This window comes from Telmatherina bonti (genome assembly GCF_933228915.1).
Source record: "Telmatherina bonti genome assembly, chromosome: 8".
NCBI lineage: Eukaryota > Metazoa > Chordata > Actinopteri > Atheriniformes > Telmatherinidae > Telmatherina > Telmatherina bonti.
In genome coordinates, this window is record NC_136626.1 from 16,003,171 (window position 1) to 16,017,571 (window position 14,401).

The following is a 14,401-nucleotide window of genomic DNA, read 5'->3' on the forward strand; positions in this document are numbered from 1 at the left end:
TGCTGATGCCTCTGCATACTGCACCTAGTCAATATTCACAGCAGTCATTACATCACTCTTAAACTTAGAAGTAGTCTATCAAGGGCACATTGTATGCAAAAGGAACAGCATCCACAAAGTAACAGGTTAACAAGCACTAAGTTTACCGACTTGCTCCAGTGTACACATCCAGTCTACTCCTGAGACTGCAATAAAATGTCTTTAGTATTCCTCTATTTGTCTGGTATTTGAATTGATTGAAATGTACAGGTTTGTAATTCGGTGCTAAAATGACACACCAGATGGGGCGCTTCAAGGAACCATCTGGGAAGTCACTGTTTGAAAGTGTTTGGAAATGGCAAACTATTTCAAAAAATGCTTGGCAGGTGATTGGATGAACCATCTGTCTGTTACTGTCGATCAAACATTATCCAGCAAGATTAACAAATCACAATCATTAATGCCAATTAAAAAAAATCGTTTAAAAAGCGTTTTAAGCCATAGACTGTAAATAAAAGAAAACATGGTGGGTGTGATCTCTCTGGTTTGTGAACTGCTGTTTCAAAGCATCAGTTTCATCACAAGTTAAACAAAAGTGTAAATCTTTTAAGATAAAAAATAAAAGCAAATCTCACTATTCTCACTATAACACATGTACAATGTATGTTGTAAAAAATGCAGCATTGTCATAAGCCGTAAATGGCTATTTGGTGCTTTCAGTACAAATTATGCAATTCTGTAGCCACATGCAAAATTTACCAACATATTTAAAGTAAGTTTTTTTTTTTTTTAATCCGATGAATTTAAGGTTGATTTATTTCAAAAGTTGGCCTGCTTTCCCAGTGCGCTGTGATTGTTCCCCATCTTTTTTACAGGGCATGATATTTCAAAAGAAATGTATTATTTTATGTCGAGATGTGGAAGAAACTCATTTATTATCATTCCTTCATATGGACACACTCTTTGTGGCGACTATTTCTGCTGAGACTCAGACCTAACACAATTTAACTACAAGATGTGCTGTCAATTATTTTTGCTTTTGAAAAACAAACAAAAAAAAAAAGATTGCACATCCTCATGTGAAACAGCTCTAAAAGTTTGTCTAGTTTGAAAAAAAAAAAAAGAAAAAAAAACAGCACATCACAGGTAGCTATGGATATTACATAGTGTGGTAAGATGCTTTCCAGCAGTGATAGCTTTAATTTATTCTGCATGACATTTTTTAGGTGGCATTCAATATGAGCTTTTAGGCACACTAGTTGTCTAGTTCTTTATTAAACCCCTGAACCATCGCTGAGACCGTTTTTTTTTTTTTTTTCTTTTTTCCAGAGGCATCTATTTACAATGAATTATGCCTCTGAACCACTGACACGCTCCCAGTTGATCTCAATACTTCCTGATAAAATGTTCAATAAGCCACCGTTGCCAGGCAACAAATGCAATTGCAGTTGCGCCGTTGGAGCAGTTTTAGCAAGTAAAAAAAAAAAAAAATAGAAAGAAAAAAAACAAAAATGTTCAGAGGTTTGAAAATGGCCGCAGACCTCCCAATGTCACAATGTTCATAAATGAAAAGACTTTGGGGGCATCCCAGCAGTGGAGAGCAGCGGTGCGAGACAAAACACAAACACTGTATTGTAACAGTGAAAGCAAACAAACAAACGCTGTCACTTTCTGTCACTGTGAAGCTGGCTTGCAGCTGATGACACACAAAATCATCATGTCCAACCGTAGCTATGGAGCTGTAATCCTGGAGATGTGGCTGCACATGCATGACCAGAGGTTTGAAGGCAGAGAGAGGCTGCTGTTGTTTCACATCTGCTAATCTGCTCAGTGCTGAGATAAAACTGTTGCTCCACCAGGGTGCCCAGAGTGAGATCAGGCTTTCTTGATATCATACTTTGAGAGAACTAGCGATTCAAATACCACATTAAGTACTGACATGATAAATATGTTGCCAACTTCCTTCCAGACCGAAAGGAATTTTTTTTTACTGCATTACATGTGAGAGTTTTGCCTGTCACAAATAAATTGCCTTTAAAAGCTGAGTGCCCACAGATAACAACATAGATGGGTCACTTTACTTAATTTTATCTGCAAACCGGCACAGCAGAATTGATGCAAGATGTCAGTCTGGGCATGAGACTGTAAAAACAGACCTTTACAACAAGGACAACTCCAGCAACCAGTGAATTAGGGAAAAAAAAAAAAAATGAATGCAGAGTACCCTGCCAGGCCGGCTGCTGTAGTGATGATTGCCACCTGGATGGCAGCCATTCACGTTAAGGAAATTAGATTAGTTGTGTGGACGGAACAGGAGTGTTGGATTTCTGGTTGCTTCATTCACTGTATTAATGCCTGAATGTCTGGCAGCTTTAGGATTTGTGTTTAAATCACATAAACAATGGATGACAATACCTATTCTGCCATTCTCTGGGTGTTTGCAACAGTTGCATCTGAGTAGCTCACAATGCTTCTTTTCACAATGTCTTTTAAGCCGCTTTGTTCCTTGACACCAAGCAGGCATATAATTTGCTTCTTAGTGGAAAACAATACCACTGTGGGTTCTAATATCTTAATGTAATTACAACCCCAGTTCCAATGAAGTTGGAACTTTGTGTAAAACGGAAATAAAATTATGATTTGCAAATCAGTTTAATGCACTACAAAGATGAGATATTTAATGTTCAAAATATAAACTTTATTAATCTTTTTTTCTAATCAATTATTCACTAATTTTGAATTCAATGATTGTAACATGTCCAAAAAAAAAAAAAAAAAAAAAAAAAAAAAAAAAGACTTCAACCAGGGGCACTAAAAGACTCGAACATTTCACAGGTGAACAGGTTAATTGGAAACAGGGAGGTGTTATGATCGGGTGTGAAAGCACAATCCTCAAAAGGATCAGTCGTTCACAAGCAATGATGGGCCGAGGTTCACCGCTTTGTCAGCAACTGTCTGAACAAGTCGTTCAACCGCTTAAGAACAATGTTTCTCAAAGTACAACTGCAAATAATTTAGGGATTTTATGATTTACAATTTATAATAATCAGCAAATGATTCAGAGAATATGAGGGAATCTCTGAATGCAGGTGTCGAGACTGAAAACCAACACACTGAATGTCCATGACCTTCCATGATTCAGGTGACGCTGCATTGAAAGCCAACATCATTGTGTGGAGGATATCACTGCATGGACACAGGAACACTTCAGAAAACTATTGTCAGTCAACACAGTTTGTCGCTACATCTACAAGTGCAAATTAAAACTCCACCATGCAGAGCGAAAGCCTTACATCACCACCACCAAGAAATGCAGCCAGCCTCTCTTGGCTTGAGCTTATCTGATATGGACTGACGCAAAGTGGAAAAGTGTGTGGTGGCCTGACGAGTCCACATTTCAGGTTGTTTTTTGGAAACCACAAACATCTTGTCCTTTGGGCCAGAGAAAAATCCAGATTGTTACCTGCACAGAATTCAATAGCCATCATCTGTGATGGTAGGGGGCTGTCGGTGCCCATTGCATGGGCAACTTAGACATGAAGGTACTATGAATGTTGACAAGTGTATACAGGTATTGAAACAACATAAGCTGCCATCTAAGAGATGCCTATTTCAGCAAAACAATGTTTTATTCTGCGGGTCTTACACCAGTTGGGCTTTGTAGTAAGACTGCAGGTACTAGACTGGCCTTCCTGCACTTCGGTCCTGTCCACACATGGAAAATGTGTAACGAGTTATGAAGTACAAGATATGACAACTAAAAGCCTAAACTGTTGAGAAACTGAAGATTTACATAAAGAAAGAATAGGAAAGAATTCCACCTCCAAAGCTTCAACAATAAGAGTCCTGTTTTTTAAGTTTAAGATTGAACAAAAAAAAATCTTGTCTTTATAGTGTATTTAATTGAATATAAGTTAAAAAAAAAAATCAGATCATTGTACACTTTTTATTTACAGACGTACTGGAAGTGGGGTTGTACACAGTTGGACCTGTAACTTGATGAACTTGGAGGACAACTGATTGTAAAACATCTGTTATAAGTTCTGTCTGAATTAAGTACTTTCAGTACATTTTATACTGCCAAACTGTCGGTATGCTAAGTACAAAAAATATAAATTTGTTTTGTTTTATTTGTCATCTGTAGTGAGGAAGATGATTGCCAAACACCCTTGTGTCATTGTGCTGTCAGATACGGTTTGTTAAAGTGAAAGCAAATGAGGAAATCCGAAACAATATTTCCACATAATATATACACACTCTTCAATATGAAGATAGATGTTTAGAAAGGTCCCATTCGACCTGTTGACTCGTCTGGATTTAATTCTCACCAACACAATAAGGAAATAACAACACAACATGCTGGAGATGAGAAGGCCTGCTACGGGATCTCGTCTCCAGAAACAGATTTAAAGAGCCTTTATTTCAGGCTTTTGGTCCAGTTTGTGTCTCTATTGAAATATCTGCTCATCCAGTTTTTTTTTTTTTTTTTTTGCACAACACTATCTGTGTGGTGTGTAGAGCAGATTTTGAAAGATTTTTCAGATGATACATGATGTAGACCCTTAAGGTCAGATACTTTTCTTTGTTTTTGCTTGTTTTTTTTCCCCCCACAGTGTCTCTTCAGTTTGCTTTTACTTTGTGGAACAAACAAATGTTTGTACATTAAATTCCAGGAGGTATTCCAAATTTACAAACTAAACGGCAAGATAAGTCTGTCAAGTGACTGCAAGACAAATCTGGCCAATCAAAGTAACAGTCACAATGACTATCAGATGTAGATATGGATATCCCCATAACCAGGAAACATGTATGTGAATAAAAACCAAGGGTTGAGCGCCTGAAGACTGCTGTGATGTTTTCAGCTACACAGATTCAGTAGGCGACTGGTCATCGGTGTGGTGCCTCATTGACTGCACACTGGTCAGGATTTTCTTCTGGTGCCCAGCGAGGGACACCCCAATCCTTTGCAGATCTCTGAAAAACACAGAGTCAAATTTGTCATCACAAAGATTTACATTCATATTTACAGCTGCTGTGTGTTTGTTTTTCCTTCAGTTAATCATCATTAATCATAAACACTGCACTGGAACAGAAAGGGTGTGAGTGTAAATACTGGCACTGTGAATAAGCACGTAAAAGGGAATATCCATCTCCTGGATGTTTTCCATACATATTAAAACATGGGGGTTAAATATATCGTTAATTTTACAGTATTCCTCTAACAAGACATTTTGGGCATTTCATGCTAAACCATGGCAAAAAAAAAAAAAAAAAAAAAGAATAAAATATACATGCCCACACAGCTTCAGTCCTAAAATCTAATTAAACATGCATGCACCATGAATTTATGTTGCAAGAAGAAATTAACAAGCCACAAAATGTGAACTTTCATGCAGGTTGTCCCTCCTTTATTTCCCCCAGGTAGTCATTCATTCTGCATGAAGAGTTTTAAATAAAGTTAACTGGAATATCGACCTCATTTCTGCCTTCATCACACCAGTAAGTCTTCAAATGATATTTAATTAATTCCCTTGGCAAAATGTACCTTCCGCATTTGACACATTTTAAGTGCAGCGAATCAGGGCCTACAGGTGTGATGCTGGCATTTTGCTCAGAGTAGTAAGAAAACTTGCAAATTACTGGATTTGATTACGACACACTTATTAGTCAGTACATAGAATTGCAACTAAATCAATAATTATGTAATCTTAATGCACTAAAATTCTGTGGGGGTCTTTAAAACCTTTTATGACATGGTGAATGATTTTAAAAAGTATGGAAGTCCATATGACAGCTAGATATATAAAAAAAAAACCCCAAAAAACAATAAAAACAGGTAGGTGTTCACCGACATCCAGTAAGCCAACTAGGTGCTACACCAGAATAAAATGGATAAAACTGCAGCATGAGAGGCAGGCTGATAAGATCTGAGTCAAAGATAGAGGCAATTTATTGTGTAGACGTACTCAGCTGTGATTTGTGTGACAAGTGGCAAAGAAATGAAGCCTGAGCCGATGAAGGAGTCTCTGTACTGGGTCATCTTCAGTGCAGCCAACCAGTCTTCCACTGAGCTCACCCTGCTCATGTCCGGAGCTCCCCGGTCTAACAAGGGATGATGAGGAGGACTGCAGAGAGTAGATATGATAAGATGGGCTTAGAGCATCACTGGTATCATAGAACAGAGGGTTGATATAAAAAGAGTTTGTGTATGTAAATGAGTTTGTATCTCTGCTCACCCAGGAGCCATGCTGTTGGTGCCGGCTTTGAGAGAGGCAGGGTTGCGTATCATTTTGTCCAACATGCTGACAATATCAGGAAACTTTGGCCGTGCGTTCCTGTCTTTCTGCCAGCAGTCCAGCATCAGTTGGTGCAGCACCACTGGACAGTCCATAGGAGCTGGCAGCCTGAAATCCTGCTCTATGGCATTTATCACCTGGAGGGCAGCAGGGGAAGGAAAGTAGGAAAAAGGCTCTGATTAAGGCTTGTTTAGTAGTATCCTTATAATGAAGCTCAGGCAAAGGTTAAGTAAGTATGTGTGAATATACATGTTGCAATGACTTTCCTGCAAATATTCGTATTGCTAATCAGTCCATCATCCGTGACATTTAAATATCTGTGTCATTTTTAACTGAGTCTACATCGTCAGGACCATCAGGACTTTAAATTCTGTGGGATTCTTCCAAATTTTCAACTAAAAAAGGTGGTTGCTGCTCACTTGCAGTTATCACCTCATTAATATTTTCACACACTTTTATCAGCCTTCTACAACTGCAAATAAGTTAAATGTGGAACATTCAAGTTCTGTTTTTGAGGTGATAAATCTGCAGAGAATCATCAGCTATTCCCTAAAGTTCAACAGACCATTTCATTATTGCTTATCAGTTATTGCTCAAATCGGGGTTTTTATGTGACAGTCCACCATGGCGTTGTTGTCCTTCACCCTCATCAGTATTATTTCCAGGCACAACAGGCTGCTGGCACAAACTCTCTGCACCTGCTCAGTTTGAAATACAATTTCATACAGCGATTGAGGCCATCATGAGGTCAAATTGGTAATAGACCTTTTAAAGGCTGGAAACAGCTGGTATATTAGGTGAAGACAGCCTCTGGCTGTTCCGTCAGATAGTTAGGACATCAAAAAACTCATTTACAAGCCAAATTTTGAAATGTTGGGATGCAAGTAGAACCAGAATGCAATGATTTGTAAATCTCACAAACCAATGTGTCATTAAAAACCCCATTTAAGCCCAATGTATCATATTTGTTTCATGAGTTCCTGTGACCTTTGCATCATCCTTGCATTTAAACATTTTTAAAAAAAAAACAAAAAAAAAAAACATTTTTTTTACAGTTTGACACTTTCTTTTTTTTCTTTTTTGCTTCTAATTGTATTAAGACATATTGTGCAGGAACAAGCAGTTCTTAAGGTGCTATTTTGAAAATGTCAGCTGCAAATGGTTATGCAAAGGGTTAGGCCTAAAAACAACAAATACGTAAGTTGTTTAAAACAAGAAAATATATGTTTATCTTTTTTCATAAGCCAGATTTGAAAGGTTTGATGATAATGACAAAAAACGCTTTGTAAAGTATTTCCTGACAATCATTAGATAGTTTTAAATCAAGAGTAGATCTGTAAAAACTTGCTCTACCCTGTATTGGTACGTGAAAGAAGATTTATATATGACTCGAATGTTGTATTTGTTGGTGTGGATAGCTGAGAAAATGTCTGGATTTTAAATGAAGGCTTAAACGTTTTTTATTTGCCACCACTTTTAATTAAGGCAAAGAGTTTGTTTTAAATGTATTTTCTTGATTATGTACAGTGATGATGCTGCTGCTGATCATGATGTGTGTCCTTTTCATAAGTTTGCATTGTTCTGAACACACTATTCTCTTGTTTGACTCCTTCCTCTGGTCACATTCAGCACATTATGCTGAAACCCAATAAACTCTTTAAAACTTTGTGGTCATTTTTCTGCCTTTTTAAAAATAAACCTTTAAAATGTCTGTTTTTGTGAAATAATTATTGAAGATATGAAGTTGATTGTTGTGTCCCACAGGGCCACAATTTTTCTGTCCGGAACAATAGCTGCTAAAAAAAAAAAAATGTAGTCAGAAGTAATATTTGGTTTAACTAATAACATGCTGACCCAGGGTCCAAAAGGACAAAGCATAATTTTAGTCAAATCATACTTAACTTTCAGAAACACTGCATGAATAATAATCCCCTTCCTCCATCTCTGTCTCTTTCTCAACTCATCTTCACAACATGAGATTTAGATCCTCTGACAGATTTGGATCGGTGACGTTCCCTTCCCTTTCATCTTGGATATTTAACATTCTTTTAACGTCAATCTACAAATACTACATTACAAACTGGATCATATTCTATTTAGTCTATATTACAGTGTCATTTTCAAGACCAGAGTGGCAGGTAGCAACATTTAGTTGTGAAAGATCAAAGAAAAATACACTACTGCCTGTGGTATTCATAGAATATTCCTTTAATCTTTTTGTGATCACATAAATAGCATCTGTGACACTAAAGTCCTCTAAAATCCTCAACACCCCGAATCTTCACATACATAAACTGGGTCCCACTTTACACTGCTATTGTTTTTATTTTTTGCCTCCTCTCACTGTTAAAGGTCTGGGTGTGTCCAAACTTTTGCCTGGTAACATATGTAGGTTCATCTCTCTCTCTCATGTACGCACAAAGAAACAGTTTTAACTGCACAACAACTGAATCCACCTCATCATCTTTATTGTTTAGTTGGATCAAAATAACTGTTTAAACTAATCTAACATCCTGGCAAAATCTGGAGCTGGTGGGTCGCACTTCGCTCTGCTCCTCCTGTTTTCCGACTCGGCCACTCCCTTTCATCAGTGTCGCTGCTTCCGCCTGCTTTCCATCGTCTGCTTTCGCAGGCAGTCTAGTTTCATTCATTCTCTGTCAGATTGTATTTGCATCCATGACATACTTTCCAGTGTTCAATCCTGGATTGATTCCCATGAGCTGACCCTGCCTGTTTCTGACCATAACCTTGCATCTCAGCCCTGTTCTGGATCTGGATTCCTGTAAACCATGTTCTGGAAAGACAGTCGATCAGAATGGTTCATTTAGTTTCTTTTCATTTACATTCTCCAGTCTGTGTAATCTCCTGGACTACTGTGGTCTCACCATGTCTGTCTACTCGCAGCCAGCCCTGTTGGTCCTGTGGTAATAAGATTGCTAGTTAAGCAGGTGGCTGGGGTTCGACTCCTTCTGTGCCAAACCAGCCGCTACAAAACAGATCTGCTCAAGCCTTCCTGGATCCCTAATAAAGATTGTTCTTCCTTTTACCTAAATCTTTGTGCCACTAATGGTCCTTTCCAGCCCTGTCACCGACCTCACTCACAGAAATGATGAACTCTTTAAAAGAAGAGATAATTAAAAAACTATAAAACTAACACCTCTACAATACAGTATCATATTTCTATCTAAAGGTCAAAAGGAGGTCATTTTCAGACATGACAGGGAGCTGATTTTTCTCTGTGCCAAAATGTAATAATATATCTTTTCTATGGCTATCAATGCTAACGTACAATTCAGAGCAAAAACCTCACACGGGTATTGCGATACTAAAGAAAAATTTTCTAATGGTTTTGGCGTACATAACACTTGCCAACAATACACTTGGTGCTGTGGTGTCGATTAATTTCACGCTAGATGGCCATGTCCACTCAGTCTTTTAGGGAAAGGGTGAGTTAAAAATCTTTGAACAGTAGAATCCCTCCATCACATTGCCTACCCAGACAAATAGCCAGACTTCCAGTCAAACACAGGAACCTTCTTCTCACCCAGAAAAACTACTGGAAATTGGAAAACACCCTGTACATAATGATAATGACAAGCACTCAGAAAATCATTCTCAGCTTTCAACATCTGGAATCCATTTTAATTATATGATGTCTGAAGATGAAGATGCAAATATTCCTACAAACACAAGAGACATTCCTAATAGATTTAAAAAAAAAAAAAAATATTGTGATATATGTGTGTTTACATTTAAATAGTAATTAGAATGGAGTTTAATGTGGAAAACACATTTATTCCCCTTTACTTTGGGTGATTGAAAAGGTTCTGATTGAACAGAGACGATTGCAGCGTACTTACATCCACGAAAAAAAAACCTGCACTTCCTGCTTTTCTTTTCAGCTACAACATGGATATAACATAAGTACCATCTTTTGCTTTGATTTTTATATAATTTTGAAGCACCAACTTCACACGAGTCTACTACTTCGTTTTTGTCAGCAGCTGAAGAGAAGAAAGGCAGAAGACCATGTGGAATATGTGCATCATTGCGACAGGACATGTGCAGAACGGCCAGAATTAATTTAAAGTGGAATGAACGGATATAATAGGGCAAAAAAAACAACAATTCAGATTTGAAATGGGTATAAATCTGTTACTTATTTTGGAATGAAGTTTAATTTGGAATTGTCATCTTTATTTCAGTGTTACGCGTTTACACTGTAAGTTTTCCTCTCCATAAAGCAGATTTAAAGCTGGGCTAGGTAATCTTGCTCAGAGATATTCTTTATACTCTGGGTAAAATGGTTCCGCATCCTGATAGAAGTCCCTACATTTTGTAATCATGAACAATAAGAAATATAGTTAGACCCCTCAGTTTACTGTAAATCTGTAAAAACTCTGACCGTTTAAAACGTTCGGGCCAAATTGAAGGTGTTCACTTCTTATATTTTGTAAGCTTATTCTCCTAGCTCTCCTCCTCTTCCTCCCGCATCAGATACCTGATAGCCACACCCTGCATATAAATAGCGTTTTAGGATGAAAATACAAAGTAGTGAATAAGAAACTCAGAAGGCAAACATGGCTGAGAAAATGCAGGGAGGATTTCCCCGACCCGGCTCGGTTTATTTGCCTCCTCTCGCTAAACAGCCGAGAAAGAGAAAATTGTTGGTGGAAAAAGCTGCGAACTAGAAAAATATTCAGAGCGTGCAAATCTCCATCAATGCCTTTAAAAAAATTCCTGGATCCAAACGGTGATCCGGATCACAAGCAGAATTAAATGTTCTTCCGTTTCGCATTTCCAACAACTCCTGAAAATTTAATTAAAATCCGTTCATAACGTTTTGAGCTATCTTAAACACAAACAGACAAACAGATAAATGCTGGTAAAAACATAACCTCCTTGGCAGAGGTAAGAAAAAAAACAGGGGGAGGAGCCAAGACAGGGTGCCACTTTCAACTCTTGCTAGCTCCCCAACATTAGCTACCCCCCAGCTTTAACTTTTATTCAAATCAAGGAGAAATTCCACCTCCTGTAAATGTGGGCATTGTTTAGGTGTGAGTTGGGAAAGTAGTAGGAAGTCTAACTCCACTTAAAATGGAACCTGACTGCAAATAAAGAAAAAGAAATGTCCAATTTATTATTAAAGGGGTGCTATTATGGTATTTCGAGTTTTCTGAGCTTTCTACAGTGTTACAGTGTTGAATCCTCATCAGACATGTGAACGGCACCGTTTTTTTTATCACCTAAACGCATGTCTGAGTTTGAGTTTGAGTTCCAGCACGCTGTCAGTTCGGTTTCCATGGCAACAAAAAACGCGTCGTTTTAGAGAGTTTTTCTACTTCGAAATCCCTGTGACGTCCCGGGGGATAAGGTTCAGTGATTGGTTACCTTCTACTGGTTAACAAGGGCATGTACAAATACATCAGGTGGGTGGAAAATGTCGGATAAAGTTATTTCCAACGATGGCTGGTGAGTTTACCAAAGAGAGACATCCTGCTGCATTCGTTGGGTTGCTGTTTTCCACTTTGTTTTCAGGCTCTGATTCAGGTTCCAACATGTAGGGCTGTATGCTATGTGTTGACATTGTATTTTGTTTTTTTTTTATTGAGTTCATATTAGCCTAATCCTTCTGTTTATGAGATGTTACAATGACGGCGAAAGCAGTTGCGGTGCGCGCTCCCGATGTAGCGCGGTGGAGGGAGGCGGGTCTTAATGCGGAAGAGTCTCAATCCACTCGTTTTGCCCACAGGATGATCTGACAGCTTACGGAGAGAGTCGGTCTGAAGTAAATAAAGCGATTTGTGACAATAACTCGATCAATCCCAGCCCTTCTGGTCTCAGAAATAAAAATAAATTAGCCTGGAATGCACATAATAGTTCCACTTTAAGGAATCCTGAAATAGGGACGACGAACCAGATCATCCTCAAAGGTTTGATTAACACTAATGTTTGCAGGTTTGGAGTATATGGTGGCTGGTAGGTAACTAAACAGAAAAGCCTAACATATGTAGTACTATCAAAGGGTCAGGAGTGATTTTTGAAGGGATTTGATAATAATGTGGTCTAGCTCCTTTGCAAGCATGAATAGGAGTTTGCCTTGTTTTATGTTTAAAACAATTGAACCTACCATGAATGTAAATATGAACCACAAAGCGAATACAATTCTGACACAAGTTACTTTTTTTGCAATATGACTTCAGTTAATTTGTGAACTGGCATTTTTTTCAGGATATTAAAGAAAGCAACTTGCTGCTGTAAAAGGGATTCTTTATATTGCATGTATGATTTTTGATTTGCTACTTCATTCAGAGAGAGAGCCATGCATAAGAAAAAAATCACAAGCAGTTTACAACTCCTTTGTGATTCCTGCCAATTAAACAGGTGCACTTTTACTGAACTTGTTTGATTGGTTAAAAGGACGTAAATTCCATTTGGGAGTCTGATCTTGGCCCAGCATGCAGCCAGAACACCAAGACATTTATCTCTAAGCAGAAAAAAAAAAAAAAAAAAAACATTTCCAGCGGCGTCTGATGTAGAGTTAGGTACCTTTCACACAGACAGGCTATTTGACTTCATTAAGCCGACACAGGTACAGAGAACACTAAAAATCTTTTAAGGCCTTTCCATGAAAACTTTTAGGCAGGAATTCTGCATTCCTGATGTGTTATGTAGCTTTGAATGCAGTGTTATCAAATATATTCAAACTCAAGAGAAGTTGCGTTACTGCTGCAAAAAAATAATCAAAGAAGGGAATTATCAAGTTCTGCAATTATTATCAGAAATTATTCCACCCCGTGTCACAGACAAAGAAAAAAAAAGATTTATTTCAAATGTCTTCCTAGCTGTAATTATGATGGTTGTAAATGTTTAAACCACCCCGTGTGTTGTAGCCTGATGGCTTCAAAAGTGCAATCTAATATGTTCGTTATCTGCACAGCCCTGAAATAATGTCTGTCTTGCAGGATTTTTTGCATATCATACATGGAATTACTATCATCTGCCTTGTCAGCGGCTTTCATGATTCATTCATTAGAGGTGCAATCAGTATTCTGTTAGCTTCACAAATGACAGATGAATACACAGTATATAATATCAAAGTTTGCTTTAGTGATAATTACAAGTTTTGTAGAAGTTTTTTGTTGAAATAAAGCTTTTATAGTACATCCAAATGAAACACCCAAATAAATTTTTCTTACATGGTGAATAGCATCAACCTTCAATTCTGAGTTTTGATCTGCTTATAGCAATTATGTGTTACAGACAAATGTTCTGTTAACAACAACGTGCACAAGATTAAATCCACTGACAGGTGATCATTGCATCAATTCTTCTTGTGATTATACTGATGAATAAAATAGAATTATTATATTGCATTTATTTTTATGAGCCTTCTTTGTATTTTTTTTTTTTTTAACATTTTTTTGTGTTTAATTCACGTTTGCGTGTCTTGTCAGTCCAGGGACTACAGATGGAAATTACTTCTGAGAGCTATAATCTGGTACTAGGCATTTTTTTATTTGTGATTAATGCTGATGTACATTGTTCCTGTCGAATAAACTAAATAAATTTAAAAAAAAAAAAGAAAAAAAGGCCTTTCCTGTAGTTTTTTGGTTTGCCAAAAAAAAAATGGTTTGCCTGAGTGTTAGATGGTGTATAAATATAATCTAAAATTCAAAGAAAATATTTATCTAAAATTCCTCTAAAATTGCTCTCTTTGTTTTGTGATACTACTCAAGATCTGAAAGTTTCTTTTTCATGCATTTTCCAACATGATGAACCAGACGGCTGCTGTGGCCATGGTGCCGCAATAAGTCAGACTGTCCACTAATCCCACCATTAGCTTTTTGAGCGCACAACTTTCTAATGCATATGACAGTTTTTATTAAACTGTGAAGATCCCCTTAACATGTAGAAGAATCATGTATTTTTCATTTTAAATCAAGTAGCTTTTTTTTTTTTTTATTTCCGGTATCCGTATTCACCTGACTTCTATTTCCTTCTCATTTTATTTTCTCTTTTCCATTGCCACATTTTATTTTGTTTTAACCTACTGACAAAGTGATCCACAAGTCTTTGGTTATTCTTCTTGGCTTCCTTCATGGCCTTCGCTATTTTTCACACTT

General features: G+C 37.4%; 1 protein-coding gene across 1 annotated transcript in view; it reads right to left on the minus strand.

Annotated features, from left to right (window-relative positions):
* Positions 1-4,841: 4,841 nt before the first annotated feature.
* The window catches only part of LOC306759240 (ephrin type-B receptor 1-like), a gene marked incomplete at both ends in the record, with an annotated part of 98,948 nt that continues 89,388 nt past the window's right edge, over positions 4,842-14,401 (minus strand). The window contains 3 exons of the mRNA XM_079244809.1: positions 4,842-4,953; positions 5,946-6,104; positions 6,216-6,412. Of these exons, the coding sequence (XP_079100935.1) occupies positions 4,842-4,953; positions 5,946-6,104; positions 6,216-6,412 (468 nt within the window). The remainder of the gene's footprint in view (positions 4,954-5,945; positions 6,105-6,215; positions 6,413-14,401) is intronic.